General features: G+C 45.6%; 1 protein-coding gene across 2 annotated transcripts in view; it reads right to left on the reverse strand.

Moving 5' to 3' along the window:
* The window catches only part of ACADVL (acyl-CoA dehydrogenase very long chain), a 124,773-nt gene that overhangs the window by 9,467 nt on the left and 100,826 nt on the right, over positions 1-14,480 (reverse strand). For both annotated transcript variants that reach the window (XM_085640115.1, XM_085640116.1), the window contains 3 exons: positions 13,246-13,318; positions 739-811; positions 416-491 (listed from right to left, as the gene is read on the reverse strand). In XM_085640115.1, the coding sequence (XP_085496241.1) occupies positions 416-491; positions 739-811; positions 13,246-13,318 (222 nt within the window). The remainder of the gene's footprint in view (positions 1-415; positions 492-738; positions 812-13,245; positions 13,319-14,480) is intronic.

A 14,480-nucleotide genomic window follows, 5' to 3' on the forward strand; every position in this document is an offset into this window, starting at 1 on the left:
ACTTCCATGGTTATAGTGGGTTATCCGTGGTGCCACCTTCGGGAGAGCGCTGGGACTGCAAGAAGTTTTCAAAGCAGCATCTGAGTTCTAATCCAGCTGTGCAGCAGTGGCTGTTACTAATTCCTGGTTTTTTTTGTATGAAGCTTAGTCAGAGAAATGTACAGGATGTAATGGATAAGAGAAGTCCCTCGAGAAGCTGCGTATTCTAAAAGTATTTTCTTGCAGCTGAGAGGCATAATCTGATGATAAAGAATAAACCAGGCAGAGCTGAAGAGGAATAAGATATTTTTTGGGCCCGGTGTGCTCTAGGAGCAGGACACAGCAGGCAAACACTGGATCGTCCATGCAAGACCCTGACATAAAGCCCCCTGAACTGTTCAACCTCCAGCACCGCATACTAACACCCGGACCTCACCTCTATGCACCAGGTGTCGCACAGCATTTTCTCATGCTCAGCAGTTGGTTGCCCCTGGCTGAGGGAGCGGGAAGCCCTGCAGAATCAAAGGACAGTGTCAAATGTTATGTAGGCACCCGAAGAGGTAATCACACATGCTGCTGTCAATCAATCAGTGTTCAAGATCCATCCGCCCGTAGACTTCAATCTGGACTTCATGCAACCCAAGATCAACCTTCAAGCACCACAGAAACATCTTCTGCCCTTGCATATTCTTCAAGTGCTCACCCAACCACCCACTTCCCCTATAGACATGAACGCTACGCTGCAGTGCATGGACTTACCTGGAGAGAACGACCACCATGGCATAGAGATCAATAGCGCTGTCTGCCACTCGCTTCAGCGCAAATTGCTCATCTGTAAATAGGACAAAGCAATGTTAAGGCAGCTCCAGCACAATGAAGAGTAAAGGCTTCATGGCACAAAGAACCTCTGGTCACATGATGCACCTTGAATATAGAAACTGCATGAGACAGAAGCACTGCATCAATAACAGAACCATAGATCACAGACCGCATGCTGCAGACTGGAGAACGACAGGTTCTATAAAGTACTGTGGGATAAACTAGCAGGATATGTAGGACCAGAGTGCTTGACCCAATCACACAAAGATTACTAAAGAGCTTCGGGCTCATGTCTGCTAGATAGAGCTATGCTGTGTGTCAACATCGAGGTCACTCTTCATGGTTTCGAGAGCATTAGGGCATGACAAAGAATCAGAACGAGGTGCCGTGATGTTAAGTTGATCGTAGGATGCACCGGATTGTGATAATATTCATACTGCACTGCTGCTACAACAGGCTACAGGTTGGAGAATGCAATGGGATATATGGAGCTACAGGTATTGGGAAATGCTGGCGCGTGTCAAAGTACTGCAGTTGGAATGTACTTTGGTTACTGCAGAAAACGCAGCTGCAAGACAAGTAGCAAGTTTACAGCTCCAGACTTCACTGTCTCATCATCAAGCAAACTAAGCCGGCTGGACCACCTCCTGCCTGGCCATTCATGACACTAACTGAAGACTAACACAGAATGACCAAATCCATAAACACTTAATTTAGTGGAAGCCTGCATGCTCTAGCTTCATGCCGAAAGCATGACCAGTTTGTTCACCTTCCCAATATAGAAGAAAATGGGCTTATTCAAAATGGCCCCAACTCCACACAAGTACCCCTTCTACACAGAGCGACAGCCGTGTAACTGCTCCCTAATTTCCTATGATATCATTCTATGTACTGTACCAACCGAAGGCTTCTTTCGGTACAGGCACCCGCACAGCGCATCAATGCTGCTCATGTTACCTAGAGCCTGATGAATATTTACATAAATATGGAACTGCAGTCACAGCATGAACTAGGACAGAATCTAAAATGACCACTGTCACAGTGCACAAAAGACAAGGACCTCAGGCTTGGGAGACACTGCACTTTGTACAACACTGGACTGGGTAGATTAGACAAGGACAGGTTTTGAAAGGAATGGGCTCCACCAGGTAACCACGTACTTTCCCATAACCCTGGTAGGAAAATACTTAAGAGATATTCACTTTGACAACGTGACAATGTCTCCATCATCGCTTTGCATGGCTACTGGTGGCAAGAATTACATTAGATGCGATCTACGCGGATATCCATGAACAGTGACTAGCAGTGCCGGATCCTAAAACACACTCTTACTTTCATTTATATATTATATTCAAGCACTTGCCTCTTTTTTAATGCTAATTAGCCTTAAAATAATACTTTAGAAACATTATTGGCACAAACCAAAGAACAAGTGGCTCTGTCTTATACGAATGCACATCTATTGAGGCCATTTTCTGGAAGAAAATGTAATTAACAAATAGTATGTTGCGTTGCTCTCAAGGTAACAGACCCACTAGCCACTTGGAGGGTCTACACTCTAGAGAAAACTCTAGGGAGATACCTATTTACATATGCAAGTACTGAGGCACACAAAGGTAGTCTATACAATAACACAGGTTCTTAACCATAAAAGTAGTTCAAAAGTAGTCCAAATAGAATTTTCTTCTTTTTATTTTCCAGTCTTTTTGTACAGAAAAGGGGACACACTGGCACCCGACACGCGTTTCATCCAATGGACTTTTTCAAGGCAAACAGAAATGAGATGTCAAGGCGAGCCGCGGAAAGTCAGAAGTAACTGATCCCAATAACATCTGAACTCCCCGACATATTTTTTGAGAAATGTTCTTATAAGCTGGAAAACTGAGCAACCTTGTGATCCTGGACTCCCTTCAAATACAGGGCATCTAAGGCATGTGTAGATAAAGAATTAGTCCAGCTACATAGTTCAACAAGCATTTACAATGCAATAGGTCTCGCATTCACGCGAGTTTAAGCTATTGGCATCGTAAATGGCAATGCCTATTATTTTTGTTTTGTTTTTTAAAACAAATAAAAGTCATTGTCATTTACAATGCCAATAGCTTAAACCCATGTAAATGCGAGACCTATTGCATTGCAAATGGTTGTTTGAGTTTCAAACTGAGCACAGCAACGCTTCAAGGACTTTTTATTGAGGATTAAGGATATATGATGGGTCATAGCAGCCACTCCTTCCCAACCCAATCCTGATACTTCTGAAGACCAGGTAAGGCAGGCTTACTAAACTTCACATGTGGTTTGAGAAAGGTTCCAAAAGAGGCCGTGTGCACACCTTACCTGTACATCACACACCTGAACAGGTGGGCAAGAGGTGAGCTCAGACTCAATGGTCACTCAATATAGCAGCACTATTAAGAGGTTTTGGTATTCTCCTTTTAAAAGTCAGTACCAAAGAGAAGTTCTTGTCATGATAATTATAAAAAGCATAGGGAGTGTAATGCAATTTACGGCACAACAGCCCTTCTGGGAAATGCAGGCATGTACTAATAATATTACAACAGCCCCAGTGAGAAGTGCTGATTCTCTCATGCGGTACAGCTGATCTCCTGACAAGTGCTGACACCGTCTCATTGTATGCACTGCAGACTTTCCGAGAAGTGCACTCTTTATAGGTGCACTTTAGTTAGAGCAACACACATTCCCTGGCTTTCGAACAGTCTGTCCCTTTCACTTGTTAATTCTGAGAATTTGCGTGCATCTGTCCCATAGCACGGCTGTGATGCAACTCTCTGCTTGGCTGTAATAATAACACGCGGTGACTGGCTGCAAAACAGCCCGCCCAGGCGAGCCCTACCCTCCCATTGGCTCAGGCGTCTTGCACAGGGGTTTCCATTCACAAAGTCTGTTCAGACAAAGGGCGGGGGCAAGAGAAACAAACAGACCAATCCCGGCAGGCTCAGCTCTCCCGGGCCAAGACGTGGCTGAAGGAGCGAGAAAAACAAGTCCGGCCGCCGAGAGCTCTTCCATCCTGCAAAGAGATCCAGGTGAGGTTGGTGCCAGAGCGGGAGCTTCTAGTGAGCTACAGATGCTGGGAAGCAAGAGAGTACCCCGCATGGTTAATATTGCTTCTACGTGGCCAGCCCCGTCCGACCCGCGCCTGGTCCCACCTTCCTTAGCTGCACTGGAAGTTGGTGCGACTGTGCTGAGCTCACAGAGGTCCACGGCAGCGCAGGCTACAGCCGTCGGGAGAGAGTTCGAGGGGCGCGTGCATGGCTCCGATATAGGGAAACGTGCACAGTGCATTGCAAATTAAGCACAGCTGCGACATTCCCAGGAGATGGTGCATTTGAAATTGGAGGCGTGGAGGGGGTGCGAGAAACTTCGGAGGTCATGCAAAATGGGGTATCTAAGAATCGGGGTACATTAGCATGACTGGAGCATGTAATTCGTAATGTAAAGAAAGTAGTCGAGAAACTTGAAAAGTAGCCGAGAATACATATAGGTTGGTGGCGCTTCTAATCTTTAGAAGGACACTTTACGAAGGAAATGGAAACGAGTAATCCAAGTGTTGTGCACGTTGGGGCCGAGTGAACATCAGAGGGGGCCCAATGCAGTTTGAGGACGTAGTGGGGCTTGGCTCGGTGCAATTCTATAAAATAAGGGCACTCAGCAGACAAAATCAGAGGTGACATTGCGTTTGGCGCACGCCGAGAGCATGAAGAACGTGCATTAAATGTGCCCCAACCCACCGAACAAGCTGTCTCCGTGGGGGTGGGGGGGGAGGATGGGGGCGGAATGGAAAGTGCATGAGGCTGCTGAGGACGGAAGGGGGACAGGAGATGTGCACGCCGCCTGGCTATACGTGCGCGTTCACAGGCTCCAATCGCCCCTACGCGCGCCCATCTCCTGTCCCACTTCCGAGGCAAGTCAGCAACGAGGTGTGTGCGCGCTCGTTAGGCAGCTGCGGATGCGGCGAGGGGGGGGGTCGGCAGCGGCGGGGTGTGTGCACGCGTGTGTGTGTGCGTCTGCGCGTCTCAGAAGCGCGTTCTCAGACCCCAATCGCTGCGCGTGCCCTGGTCTGTCTCGACAACACTAAATCTCGTTGGCGGCAGCTCTTCGCGCTGCAACGCCAGCGAGACCTAATAAACGACCCAACCACTTAATTCGGGCACGGCCTGTTTGTGGCCTTCATAAGGCTTATAATTATCCTCGAAAAGAGAAGACTGACTCACTGCAGTCCAGGGTGCCTCGGTACTTGTGTATGTAAATACTGTTAGAAATAGCCCAAAGCTTTTGGTAGAAATCGGTCTTAAATTGAAGATGCACAGCACGGTTTTAATGGGTGAAAAACTGCACTGTCCCTTTCAGGAAGCCATTATGACCTACCCATCCCAGGGGACAATACTCTGGCAGTTCATTTTTCTTCTTTATGCTGCTGGGATCCCTCATCACAGAGTTCTGCCAATGTCCTTGTTCAACTAACCTCAGTCAGAAAATATGGATTTCCAAATCTTTTGGCGTGGGCAGTTTCTAACTGTGCTTTTATTGCAACACCTGCATTTTTTCATTTTCCATTACAGAACCATTGTGACATTTATACTTGTGAAGTACCCCTAACCGGGCTATGAAAAAAAGTGAGGATTTATATAACATGTACATCCTTGTGTCCCTGTCTGACAGCCATTCTCCAGGAGTGTTCGATTTACCAAAAAATCGACAAGTGATTGTAGGAGACTGGGTTTTTGTTGAAGTTGTCCCACCACTTTTTTGCCTGGTATTTGATGCAACTTTCACTGAAGTGCGCTGGGTTCCTGCTAACCAGGTCCCCAGTGCCAGTGTTCTTTCCCAAAAACTGTGCAATTGTACCACAATTGGCAATACAGTTAGTACCCTCTGTAGGTCCATAGTAAATGGTACCCCTGGTAACTAGGACATGGGGTACTCAGAGAGTCCCTAAGGGCTGCAGCATGAATTGTGCCACCCCGAGGGACCCCTCAACCAACTCATGCAAGACTGCCATTGTAGGCTGCATGTTTTGGTGCAGACCCAAAATAAAAACACAACATGACACCCATCCCTGTGTGCCATGTACTCTAACACTGCATGTAATATTTCAAAGTCACCCCTACCGCAGGCTTTACAGTCCTAAGGCAGGGTGCCTTATATTACATGTGAGGGCCTACCTGCATGAGCAGATATGCCCCTGTGCTGGCCAGTTCCATTGCTGCCAATACAAGTAATTAGGAAAGCCATTTTAAAACAGGTGCTGGACACTGGTGAAAACGAGTTCCCCAGCTACATGATGGCTTCACTGGGAATAGGGCTGCTTAGTATCAAACATCTCTTATTAATAAACCCACATTGATTCCAGTGATGGATTTTTTAATACCTGCACCCAGAGGGCACCTTAGAGGATCTCCCTGGAAATGTACCAGCTAATGGTGTTCTGAGTGACTGGTTTTTGCCAACCAGCCTCTCAAAACTAGTTTCTGACACCCCCCCCGTCCCCCCAAAGGGTGAGGGCCTTTTCTCTCAGGAGGCCAGAAACAAAGCCTGCTCGGGCAGAGAGTGTTTGCACCCCCTCCCCACCGGATGACCTTCACATTAGCAGTCCAAGTCAGGAGAGATTCAAAGAGCCAACCACCTTTCGGTATGCAAATATGGCTTCCCTCACAGGAGAGGATGCCGACCCCCTCAGTCCAGAGTACTTTGGCTACTGAACAGGTGCGAAAATTAGATCGTTGTGTCCACACTCAGGCTAGTGCCGCCCCTAAGGTGGGCCACCTGAAGTGGATGCGACTTTTCAGAGTTGGCCATCTTGGTAATGGCAAACTTAGGAACTCTGGGACAGGGATATGCCCACTTCTCACAGGAAGTGGTCAAATAGGGGGCGTGTGCCCTCAGGGTTCAGTAACCCATTGGCTACTACCCCACACACCCCTAAATTCAGTATTTAGGGGAGTCCCTGGCACCAGAAAAACAGATTACTGCTGACCTACGAAGAAGGACATTGAAGGCCCGCAAAAGCAAAGACTAAGGAAGAAGCACCTATCCTGGCACCAGCCCCGACGTCCTGCCTGCTGTTCTTGTCGAAGTGCACCAAAAGTAGTCTTGTCCTGCAGCTACTGTGCCTCCAAAGCCTGGGAGGTCTGCCTGCCTTAAAAAAAGAACCAGGGACTCCCGTGGAGCAGCAAAGCTGCTTCCTTACATCCTGCAGGCACCCCAAAGAAGACTGAGAGACTCCGGAACTGCAAAAACCCAATGCTGCAAAGCACCATTGCATCCCCACTTCCTAGCCCTAGCTGAATTGGACCAACGGAGCCAGCATGATCTCCTGACCCTCCGGAGACAAAGTCCACCTTGGACTTGCACACTGAAGTCCTGGACGACGCCTGCAGCCTGTTCACAGACCCCCCCTCTACCACAACTGATCCCGGTGATGAAAACCCGAAGCCTAAGGACACTCTATACCCGTTGCCCTTGGCCTGTGGAGAAGAGGATCGAAGGTGCAACCAAGCATTGAGAGGCTTGAGCCCCCTTGCTGGTTCAGCTCAACTGTTCAGGCCTGCAGCTTCTTTTCCGACAGACTGATTTCCAAAGACTTGAATGGGGCACCCGACACTGTGAGGCACCTCTGCACCCTGCAGCCCCAGTGCTGCCTGAAGTGAACCTTTGGTGGTGCCTTGGACCTTGCCCCATGCTCACCCTAACTCCAGAAGATTGGTTCCGTAAGTTGAGTGCCTGAATGCAATACATGCCTTTCCTCTATAGGTTAATATTACCGCAGAGTGCTTCAATTATGATTTTAAGTATCAAAAATCACCCAACGCTAAAAAATGCACCGCTACACCCGGACGCCCCAGTGCCTCTGGAGAGGACCTGTTTGTGCTTCCTTGGACCTTGCCCCATACTCACCTTAAGTCCCGGGGAACGTTCCTGTAAGTCATCGTTGAGTGAACGTATGCAGCATTTGTTTTCTTCCTAGGTCAACATTGCCACGAAGTGCTTCAATTATTACTTAAAGTATTACAAAACTGTTTTCTTCAAAGCTGCTATTTTAAAAAGTACTAACCTGATTTTCATGATCTTGGTGCCTAAATTTGTATATAGAGAAGTGTTTAAATTGGTGTGGATTTATTATTTAGTTGTGAACATCATTTATTTACTATGGTATGTATTTGCAAATCTCTCACACTCCTCTCTGATAAGTCTATGGCTGGTCGATCACACTACCCCCTAAAAGGAGCACCTTCGGATTGCTAGAGCAAGCCCCTGTCCAATAGTAAGGGAATACCTGGATTCTTTCTATGGTATACCAAAAAAAGTATACCGTGCAAAGAGACAGCTTCCTACAGTGGGACATGGTAGGACAAACAGAGGCTAAAAACATTACAGAAATCTCCTGCTCTGAGGCTGGTATCAAGTTCACAGAAAACCCTATCCATGCTGTTGCTCCACCTGAGCATAACTTTGACACCCAACCCTGTACTCCCAAGACGGTTCGAAAAAAGAGAAGGCAAGAACACAGATCGTGGCATTCCTGTGGTTACTGGTTTGCCTCAAGGGGTCATGATGTAAAATAATCCCAAGCCCGCCAACTGTTTGTCAGCAAGACTGCTCTCAAACCCTCCTTGTCAACCTCTTGCATTCAAGGGAAACTTACAAGCAAACACAACTTAAAAGTCTCTTGATGTCAACACGGAGTGGGTCATCACCCTTTCTTCATAGAATAATTTAACAACAAAGACTCCTGTTACTCCTTCTCAAGAACCACAGGAATCATTTAAAACTGTGGTTTTTAACCTTTTGACTTGAGGACCCCCACTTATTCAGTGGTGTTCCCCAGCTATCAGTAATGATTAAGTATTGGAATCCAGGGACAGCCACTGAGTTATTACTGGAAGCCGGGGACCCCGGCCTAAACAATTTTGATGATTTGAACCACAAAACAATACACAAATTATATTTTATTTAATTCACAAACAAATAGGAATATATATTAAAAAACAAATCTCAATTGTCATTTTAATGGGAAGGCTGAAGCTTTTCTAAATTCAATAAAGCCAACCCATCATCCCCAATATATTCAGTTTGATGCATTTGCACTGTCCCGCGAATCCAGCGGAGGATGCCAAAATAATGTTTGACCTTCAATTTAGAATTACTTCACATTTACAGAAATATTTTACATTTTCAATTTTGCTTCTCAAATTACACCCACTTTAGTAATCTGTTAAAAAATAATATATTAATTTTCTAAGCAGTCGCGGACCTCCCTAGTATGCTTCGGAGACCCTCGACCACAGGTTAAGAACAATGGAGTTAGAACGAGATGTGCTCCAATTCAGGAAACAGTTCCAAGGGATACATATCAGTAACTACACAGAGGAAAATCAACATTCCCATTCCCAGAAAGGACAACATTTCTGAGTCTTCATGGAGCTTCTACTTTTTCCTTCCTACAACTTCACTGATGGAATCACCCTTCAGAATATTACATTGGACAACACACTCTCGTCACTGGAAAGCAAGCAGTGAGAACTTCCTGTCGTTCATGTAGAGCTGCCTCTGAGTCTGCAATGTCCAAGGCTGTTCAGTAGATTCCGGAGGATGAAAGTCACCCTTGTTATTAGTAGGAAAACTGTATGTCAAACCCTCGTTTATTGCCTCCCCAAAATACTTTGCAGCTCTTGTTACACCACATTCAAATTTGTTTGGCAAATTCTGTAGCCTTTTAATTATCCCAGTGCCACCCCAATCCCCTGGCAGAAATTCACCCCGAGGAATACAGAGTTTGCACGGTCAGCTCTACTCTCGCACAAGATCTCAGGGGCAGTGCAAAGAAATCACATCATTACCGGTCTAACAAGATAACTCTGTCTTGGGCTGACACACAAATGACCAGCAGGTCCCAGCAGCAGTTATTAGGCACCAGACACTCAACAACCCCACTCTGCTCAGCAATGTGAAAAGCGGTGTGTGGAACGAAAGCACAGTATCAGCGCAGCCATACAGACTGTCCACACCCCCTACCAGACTGGTTTGTTAATTATCTCATTGATTAAATACTTTCTGGAGGACTGGAAGCCTCCTCTTCATCAAGGGAGGTAACATTCCTAACTGCCATCAACGCTGAAGGTTTAATGAGATCTTATGAGGGGCTTTGTGCTCTTATAAGCCTTACAGTTTTCTTTGCAAAGAGACATCAAATTTCCATCTAATCAGAGTACATTACTCCTTTTTGACACAGCCGCCCTCTTTGGCCCTCTTTGGCAGAACACTTACTCTGCACTTTGGATAAAGAAAACGCAGTTTTCTTAAAATCTCTTCTCGATAATACCAGCTAGCAATTTGTCAATTATTGGAACATCTCCACAGAAATAGCAACATCCCAGAGTTCCTAGGCCACTACACTGTGTCCTGTCTAATGCCTTGCTCGCAAACACCAATAAATGCCCATCAGTGAAGACAATGAATGTGAAGGTATTTATAGAGCGCACGGCTACTCAAGAGTGTCCCGGCGCTATACGGACTGTGAAAAGAGACACATACAGGAGGTGATTACTCAGAAAAGGCCAGCTCTTAAACTTTTTCTTAAAACCGGCTTCAACCTTTGTTTGATGCAGGTCAAAAGTGAGCTAGTTCCACCATAAAGAGCCCAGGAAGGAAAAAGAACGGCCGCCCACAGGGGACAAACGAACCTTGAGGACCTTGGACAGATGATTACCAGATGAGCGCAAGACTCTCGCAGAGATAGAAAAAGCAATTCTAGCCAAAAGATAGTCAGGTCCAGAATGACGGAGAGCCCTATACATTAAGGGTACTACTTTAAAAAGAATCCGTTTTCCAATGGGAAGCCAGTACAAATTGCGCAAATGACAACAAATATGTCACCGTCCCGGTAAGCCCAGAACCAGTCGTGCTGCTGCATTCTGAACAACCTGAAGTCTATTCAGGAGATATTTTGGTAACCCTGCATATAAAGCCCTAGCATAGTCCAATATGAACATCACCAGTGCCAAGACCACAGTAATCTTCAGCGAAAAAGGTGCAAATTTGAATTTCTTTTCCAATACACAAGATACCAAAACAGATACCCCTGTATGCCAGTGAACGATGGAAGCCCCCTTGTTGAAGGTAAATAGGATAAGGGTGTCATCAGCACAGGAAATAATCTTAGCCCCAAATGATTCCCCGAATTTAGCTAAGGGGAACAAGAAGATGATAAACATAGTGGGACTAAATGCAGAGCCTGAGGGACTCCGACTGACAACTTTCCACGGACAGAAAAGTAGGGGGGTAGCCAAATTCCTGACTCCTGTCCTCAAGAAAGGACTTAAGCCAGTTCCAGGCATTATTTCTAATGACAAAGCATGTGGGACCGTATTGAATGCTGCCGACAAGTCCAACAGTACAAGGACTGCCCTGCCGTCCACATCAATGGTGCATCTTACACAATCCGTGACCTCCATCAAGGCAGAGCAAATACAAGGAGATGATGGACGGAGAGCTGAAACTTTCCAGACACCCCCCCCCCAGTCACAGGTCTGGGTTGAATCCATCATCGTTTTTTTAGCTCACTTCGCCACCCCAGTTCAGACACAGCTATATGCAAATCAGTCTTGACCCTGTGCCTCATGGAACAGTCCAGCCCAAACTGCCAAGCCATGTCTTCCCTGGACCGGAAACAAGCATCCTGGGACTGGTTTCGGGCTACAAGCCCTCATCAGCCAGGCTAGCTTGAAGGCAGTCTCAGTATTATGCCTATGTCTAAAACCAGACTGGCTCAGATGAAGAAACCCAATGGCCTCTAGATAACGTGAGAGCAGTCAATTGACATTTTTCAACTATTTTAGGAGGCGCTGGAAGAAGGGAAATTGGCCTATAATTGCCTGAAATATCTAGATCTGCGCTATGCCTTTTTAGTAAAGGAATGATTTTTGCTCTCTTCCAACATAAAGGCACCATGGCAGTAACAGGGGACTTATTCAGAACCATGTTCAGAATGGGGTTAATAAGGTCCACACCTAAAACCAAAATTGTAGGAGGACAAGAATCATTAGGAGAGCTCGATTTAAGATTTAAAATCGCTGGGCTAGAGTCTTCCAGGGAGATAGTACTGAACTCGGAGAGCCCACAGGAAATTGGAATAGCCAATTCACCAGTACAGCCAAAAGTCACATCCGGGATAAAAGTGGAGGGGAGACTTCTGTATTGCTTGGACTTAATTGTGAAAGATTAGCGTTAATTGCTCACACCAATTCACCGATGGAACCTTACTTTTGTGGCTAGCCACAGATTCAGTAAAGCCCTTCACAACCGTAAAAATTTCCCTGGGTTTGTTTGCTGCTCTTTCTATACACCCCTCATAATACTTTCTTTGTGAGATTTATCAGGGCCACATTTTGTATAATATTTTTTAATCAAGGCTATAATTTTTTCTCCATGCATGTTCTAACTTTTTACAAAGTTTTTTTCTCTTGTATAAGAGTAAACCGGGAATAGCGATCTTTTTACTACTGGAGGCGTGAGTTGGGAGAGAGGCTGGTTTCTCCACCGCAGTACGCAACCAATGATCATATTTTATCATGGTGGAATCAATGAAATCCAAGAGAGGTGAAATGGTATTTTCTAAGGCAGCCCGCAAATTGTCACCAGTGATTTTAGAAAAAGGATGAATTAGGGACCTCGTAACATCGTCCCGTTGGTCCGGATGGAAAGTGGACCAATTAAACTAGATCAAATAGTGATCTGTACAGACTAAAGGGATGGGGTCTGGCAAAGTCAAATGAAAGTTAAATAACACTAAGTCCATTATATGTCCTCCACTGTGAGTGGGCATCGCAACCCATGGAGAAAATTCAAAGGGAGACATACTGTCACTTGAGGTGGCTTTGTCAGATGCAAGATCTCAATGAATATTAAAATCCCCAAGAATAATGTAATGGTATAAGGTAAATGAATTAAGAAAGGGCCCAGTCGGTCCAAGTGGTCTGTAAATAAAAAGCCACTCCCTCCCCCCCCCCCCCCCCCCCCAACAAAATGTTGAAAATGTTTTGAGAAGCAAAATTCCGATATGTCTGTGTCAACAATTAGTGTGTCAGCAGCACAAAAGCAGGACTAAACATTCCTAAAGATGATAGCTATCCCACCACCAATGCTCATTTTAAAAGAGGGAAAATGCTGCTACCACAGTTCTAACCAACTAGAACGAATAGGGTGCTGGTATCAGCCCTTACAGTCACCATAACAACCTGTTTTATCGGCCCAACCTTTACTTCACAGTACACACCAATAAGGCTCCCTTCAACGCCACCAAACATCTACCGTCAATCTGATGGGGTATTGACAAAAGAGCTAACTAAGGCCTTTCCTGGACAGGAAAGTGCTGGAAGCCCATGGGTCTGTATGAGAGAGAGTGTAGAGTCAACAGGGGAGTTTGCATACCAATAATCTTCTTTCCATGCTTCATAAGCATCGTCTCCACAGCTCCTCCGAACTGCTCGATCGCCTGGACGGTCTGCATGGAAGAAGAGGAGGCGGGGGTCAGTCTGTGCATGGAGCAGATTATTTCTCAGTATTTACCTTTAGTCAATGCAGTCAGTGCTAAGTTGTTTAACCTTAAAGGAAGGAATGAGCACTCCACTAGTGAGGGTTTGGGAGGAGGGTCAAGTAAACCAGTCATTTGCCTGAAATTATGGTTTGTGCAGCTTGAAACTCTTCTAGATTCACATGCTTTGCGCAGCTTCTCACCATCTAGTGGTTGGGTTTGTAAGAATCTGTTTTCCTAAAACTTTCATTAGCATGTGGGTGAAAGTCAACATAGGCGTAGCCCCTGTGTGAAGTTGACTAATCCCACAAAGACCACCATCTCGGTTTTTAAACCTTTTTAAAACACCTCTACAGGGGGTCACATCTGTTGCACAGACTTGCAGTAGAGACAGCTACCTTCTTGACTTGTTGTTGGCCGACTGTTGCCGTTTAAATTCAGGATGCAGCGGTATTCTTCTCTTATGGTTACATGGTGGCGCAAAGAGGTCACTGCACCAGATGACGGAGGTTCTTTCTCAGTTGTAAAGAGGAAAGCGTGAGAGGGGCACCATTATTATTCAAAGGCATGCATGTATTCCACACGATGCCTCTCTCTCTGGTCAACCAGATAATGGCACTAGGAAAGGAGGTATGGAGCATTCAGTTCGACTAATACAGGCTGCTGGCATGATACTCCATATGAAATAGTTACTAACGTTTAACAATACTTATGTTTCTTTTGTGGATTCTCTATTGGGCATTGTCAAACTGTACATGAATCCTGTCATGTGGTGGTTATGTTTCAAATACCATGTTGTTGACATGGGGAAAGCAGCAAACAGTGGGCGTCAACAAGAGGCACGACTATTGTGAATCATTATGTATTGGGATGTAAACCATCAATGCCACACACGTCAGAACCCATTTCCATTGTAGTAAGAACCAAGTCCAAACTTGAACTCTCCTGGGAAACGGATCTAGCCCAAGAGTTTCCCCTTCAAGTTTGGAATTCTTTGTGGTTAAAGTTGCACACTGCTTCACGTTCTGCTAGCACCACACAGACTTTGTATTTTTTTTACAATAAACTTTTTTTTACTCCTTCTGATTTATATAGTTTCAAATTAATTGACTCTAAAAAATGTTGGTCTTGC

Source organism: Triturus cristatus, chromosome 12 (genome assembly GCF_964204655.1).
Source record: "Triturus cristatus chromosome 12, aTriCri1.1, whole genome shotgun sequence".
Lineage (NCBI taxonomy): Eukaryota > Metazoa > Chordata > Amphibia > Caudata > Salamandridae > Triturus > Triturus cristatus.